A 5721-nucleotide genomic window follows, 5' to 3' on the forward strand; every position below is an offset into this window, starting at 1 on the left:
GTATGCCCGTAGGCTTACAACATTCCTCAATTTGGCTAACCCCCCACTCTACATTCTTGTGTCCTTTTTAATACATCAGTGGCAGTTCCTCTTGCAATTTGAGGAACTGTTTTTTCAGTTTTGAGACAGTTTTCTCAACTAATTCCCATCTAATCCTATCTTATCTAAATCAAAGCTAACAGTGGTTGATTTAGCCTTTATTTGCAATAACACAAAATGAAACTAAATAAAATAGAAATTTGAGATGTTTCCCTCTCTATTTGTCAAAATAGAACGAGAAGAATAAAAAAGAAACAAGAACCAACTCCTAGTTGTCACCTCTTCATTCGGGTGGTCTTGCATCAGGCTCCCAAGGTAAATGAAATTCATGGCTCCTGTCCATGAGCTCCTTAATAGAGTACCCGACATTCTGAATATGGCTAGCATATAACCAAGAACTATCTTCAATAGGATGACCATTCCACTTGACTAGGTACTGCAAATATTCCTTCTGTCGAGTCCGTCTAGCCACCCGGGTATCTAGGATTTGTTCGACCAATAGAGGCTTTACTGGGGGCATTTGTTTAATCCACATATCACTCTCTTCTTGGGTGTCCTGTGTTCGTCTTTTCGAACTGTCTTCATCCTCTGCCGCAATGTAGTGGTATAGGTCTGATATATTGAAAATGGGTGAAATTCCAATACTTGGGGGTAACTGCAATTCGTAAGTATTTGCAGAAAATTTCCGAAGAATCCTGCAAGGCCCAATCTTTTTCCATTTCAACTTGTTGTACTCGCCTTTAGGAAACCTCTCCTTGCGTAGGTGTGCTAATACCAGGTCTCCTACGTTGAATTGCACCTCCCGCCTCTTCAAATCTGCCTTTTTCTTGGTTGCAGTTCTGTAATTTTAATTTCACCTGTTCATGAAGTTCGTTGATTGCCTTTGCGAAGTCTTCACCATCAGCACTTCTATGCTCCAACTATCCCAAATCTCGTAACTCATGTACTCCACGTAGGTTCATTCCGTATAGGATCTGGAAAGGACTACTGCCTATACTCCGGTTGGGCGAATCATTATAAGCAAATTCCGCTTGTGCAAGCACACAATCCCACTGCCGAGAATTTTCTCCAACCAAACTCCTTAACAAATTTCCTAGACTCTGGTTCACCACTTCGGTTTGGCCATCGGTCTATGGATGATAAGCTGAGCTGAAGTTTAGTTTGGTGTCTAACTTCTTCGATAAGTCTCGCCAAAACTGTCCTCTAAATTTAACATCGCGATCTGAAACAATAAACTTTGGCAAACCATGTAATCTGAATATCTTGGTAAAGAAAAAATGCGCTACATGTGTGGCATCACCAGTTTTCCTGCATGGAATGAAACGTGCCATTTTAGTGAAACGATCCACCACCACCATGATGGAATCGAATCCCGTTGTGTCTTTGGCAGACCTAAGACAAAGTCTAAACTGATTGAGTCCCACGATCTGCTTGGAATGGGTAAGGGTGCATACAACCCTATGTTTTGGTTTTGTCCCTTTGCAAGCTGACACATTTTGCATCTAGTTACAAATCTTTGTACATCTATTCGCATCTTTGGCCAATAGTAAAAGTGGCTCAACTGATCCAAGGTCTTCTTTATGCCAAAATTCCCGACTAAACATCCACTATGCTTTTCTTGGATTAAGTTCTCTCTCATAGAACATTCCGGAATACATAATTGCCCTCCTTTGAACAGCAATCCTTCCTGCATGTTATAGTCCAGCCATGAACTGTTATCTCTCAACAATGGATTTTGGAAAGCTTCATAAGCTTCCTTAAAATCTGCATCTGGCTCATACAAGTCCTTAAGATGTTCAAATCCTAACACTTGTATGGTACTTTCCTGTAGGATCATATTCCTCCTGCTTAACGCATTTGCCACTTTGTTGGCTTGACCGCTGATATGCTTCAACACAAATGTAAAAGTCTGCAAGCACTCCACCCACTTCGCATGTTTATGGTTTAGCTTATGCTGCTGCATAATATACTGCAACACAGAACTGTCTAAAAATAAGACAAATTCATTGGCCAACATATAATGCCTCCAATGCTTTAGTGCCTGAACCACCGCATAAAATTCCTTGTCATAGGACGTGTATTTTTGCCTACTTTCATTTAGTTTCTCGCTGAAATAGGCTATCGGCTTGTCCTCTTGGCTGAGTACTGCACCAATGGCTGTCCCACTGGCATCACAACGAACTTGGAAAAGTTTGTTAAAGTTTGGTAATCTTAAAATTGGTCTTTCGGTAATTTTCTTTTTGAGCAGCTGAAAGCTCTTCTCTTCCATTTCTATCCAATGGAAAGGCTGATTTGTTTTATTAATGGTGTCCAGCATAGGTGCACAAATTCCACTGAAATTTTTAATAAATTTCCGATAAAAACTGCCAATCCATGAAAACTTCATACCTCAAACAAAATTTTGGGGGATGGCCAGCTAACTATAGCTGCAACCTTTTCCGGATCCATTTTTAATTCATTCTCAACAATCACAAATCCTAAATAAATTAACTCTTTCTTGAAAAAAGAACATTTCTTCAAATTTATCAGCAATTTATTCTTCTGCAATCTTTCTAATACATACCTCATGTGTCGGAAATGTTCTCCTTCATCTTGTTGAATATCAGTATATCATCTAGATACAGAATCACAAATTTTTCAATGAATTCCTTGAGCATCTCGTTCATCAACCGCATGAACGTATTAGGAGCATTGCTCAATCCAAACGTCATAACCAGCCATTCGTACAAGCCTTCATTTGTCTTGAAAGCTGCCTTCCACTCGTCACCTTCTCGAATTCTGATTTGGTGGTAGCTGCTTTTCAAGTCTATCTTTGAAAAGTATGCTGCTCCACTCAAACAATCCATCATATCATCCATTCGATGTAATGGGAATCTGTACCTAATAGTAATCTTATTAATGGCCGAGGAATATATGCACATTCTCCACTCACCTCCTTTCTTGGGAGCTAAAATGGTTGGAACTGCACAAGGGCTTAAACTCTCCTGAATCAGTCCTTTATCCAACAACTTCTACCCCTGCTTCTGGATTTCTTCATTATCCTTTGGACTCATCCGGTAGGCAGCCTTGTTTGGCAAATTGGCTCCTGGAATAAAATTAATATGGTGATTGATGCTCCTCTTTGGTGGTAATTTGTCAAGTAGATCATCTACCACAATATCACTAAATTCTTGCAGCATGTTTTGTATCTCTTCTGGTAATTCAGTAAGGTTGGTATGTACTAATGCTACTCTTTGCCTTCTCACAACCGCATAACCCATTTCACTCTCTTCAATCTGTTGCAAAAACTCCTTTCCTCCCAGCAGTAATGCTTTTGTTCTGCTTGTTTCTGCTGTCTCCTCTCCTTCCTTGGCTTCTTTCATAGGTACCAAGGTATGCTTTATCCCATCGTTGACAAATCTGTAACAATTTGCCACTCCATCATGGACTACCTTTCTATCGTACTGCCATGGTCTGCCGAGCAGAATATGGCACACATCCATCGGCATTATGTCGCAAGTCACTTTATCCTTGTACTAGCCTATCTGAAAATCTACCTCGCATTGTTCATCAACTAAAAATTGGTGTCCCTTCTGTAACCACGACACCCTGTATGGAGTTGGGTGTTTTACTCTCTTCAAAACCAGTTTCTCCACCATCTCCGTGGCTACCAAATTATCGGTATTCCTGCTGTCAATAATCAATTTACAAAATTTTCTGTGTGACTTGCATACAGTCCAGAATAATGCTTTCCTCTGTGTCTGATCAGCTACTTCCTTGGCTAGTTTTAATAACACCTTGTTCAATACCAAGGCTTCCCCGGTTTCTGGCATATTCTCCACCTCCTATGGTGGTGCCTCCGCTTCATTGGGTTGAGAAATATATGCTCCCCTCTGCCCAGTTTGTTCATTTTCAGGACATTCAAAGGACCTGTGTCCCCACTTGTGACACTTGTAACACTGATAGGCATTTCCTCTGCCTCTGCTACAACCTCTTCCTTGTTGGTATGGCCTTCCTCCTCTGGTGTTACCTTCCCTTTCACTATGTCCCGAATTCTTCTAACTTCTACCCTATTCATTGTTGCTGGCAGTCTTACCTCTGCCAAAGTTCTGTCCTTGACCTCTACTAGAACCACGTCCTCTTCTGGATTTCTGTTTCCTAGCAATCTTTTCTTCTACCTTCAGAGCACTCTGATAAGCTTCATCTATGGTTTTAGGGGAAAGAATGCTAATTTCATCTAAGATCTCCATCTGCAGGCCATTTACAAACCTTACTATCTTCTTAGGAGTATCTTCAACATAACCAGCTCTCAGGTTAATTTTATAAAATTCTTCTGTATAGTCCTTCACAGTCATCGTTCTTTGTTTTAGGTTTTGCACCTGCCTGTAAAGGGCAATTTGATAGTCTTTGGGCAGAAACTTGCTCTTCATTTTTGCAACCATCCTGTCACACCTTCTAATCAAGGGTTTATTTAATCTCCTCCTTTCTGCCTGTACACTATCCCACCATAATGTTGCATGTCCCTTCAATTTGGTGATAGCAAACGTGACCCTCTTATCTTCCCTGATTTCTTCATACTCAAAATATTTATCTAATTCATTTGTCCAATCCAACAGTGCCTCTGTGGACAAACTGCCATCATAATTAGAGAGCTCTGGCTTTGGCTTGTTGCTAGCCAACAAAACTGACTTTAAAAGCTTAATTTATGGCCCTTCATCATCTGACCCATCTGTCATAACCACATTTTCCTCTTCACTATCATCTCCATCTTCCGGCTCTCTACGCCTCCCTGCTTCCAACGTTGCCAAATGTGCAGTCAGGTTTCTGATCTCTTCTCTTAATCCTCCATCTGCTGCTCTTCTGACGGCTCTTCCTTGACCCCTCCATCCTATCTCTATCTTTACTGAGAGGAAGGAAAAACCTGCTCTGATACCAAAATGATGTTGCCAATGCACAACTTAAACTAATCTCTTAACCTTATAGGTTAAGGCCTCCCTTAACAGTCGTTGTGGAATGCTTTCGCACAACAGTTCAGCCTTTAACCCTCACTAATTATTTCTATCGGGACTCTTCAGTCCCTTGAGAACCCTTTCCGCCCTCAAGCCTACATACAAGTGATTTCCCCCTCTTTCCTTTGGTTTATTGGATTTATGGTATAAATCCTTAAAATCGGCACTTTTACGGTGGTAAAACCTTTACAAAGGATTTACGCGCAAACACGCGTAAAATCCAATAACCTCGCTGAATCCACAGGCTTGACACAGTTCCCGAGGCCACACTTTATTGCAATTGGGCGTCGTCCCTTCCGCTGGTCATAATACCCAAGCCTTCTATTACCCCGACGTGTGATTATGCTATCGGAACTCCACAGGCGCGCATTTTACACTACAAACCCGTTGTCTTTGTTACATCGAAAAACTCAGAAATACAAAGAAAAGTCACCCGCGAACACGAAGGCCGAATCTCAAATTTTATAGACCGGAGCCTATAAATAACGTCGGGTCTACCTTATCGCATGCACCCATTCCCCTCCGCCGATAAGGTGGCGATGCGATCACACTGATTATCGTCGATCCGACTCCACCGATTAAACCTCCGCCATCGATCTCTTCCCCAGATCCAAAGGTCCTCGTTGAATCTCTCTATCGAGATCGTTGTTTGCTGTGGTTGGGATTATTGCCCCCGTCGATTAGTTCCCATCGA

At 41.5% G+C, this 5721-nt stretch overlaps 1 protein-coding gene across 1 annotated transcript; it reads right to left on the bottom strand.

Moving 5' to 3' along the window:
- Positions 1 to 3050: 3050 nt before the first annotated feature.
- LOC149224855 (uncharacterized) lies at positions 3051 to 3527 on the bottom strand. Its single transcript, XM_089388296.1, has one exon. The coding sequence runs from the start codon at positions 3525 to 3527 to the stop codon at positions 3051 to 3053; it is 477 nt and encodes a 158-aa protein (XP_089244422.1).
- Positions 3528 to 5721: the final 2194 nt, after the last annotated feature.

The sequence above is a fragment of the Pinus tabuliformis genome, chromosome Q (genome assembly GCF_031772625.1).
Source record: "Pinus tabuliformis cultivar Carrire ecotype Pingquan chromosome Q, CPIR1, whole genome shotgun sequence".
In the NCBI taxonomy this organism is placed as follows: Eukaryota; Viridiplantae; Streptophyta; class Pinopsida; order Pinales; family Pinaceae; genus Pinus; species Pinus tabuliformis.

Bases quoted from the DNA above. Each gene is read 5' to 3' on its own strand.
- LOC149224855 (XM_089388296.1), bottom strand. From the start codon at position 3,527: ATGCCGATGGATGTGTGCCATATTCTGCTCGGCAGACCATGGCAGTAC.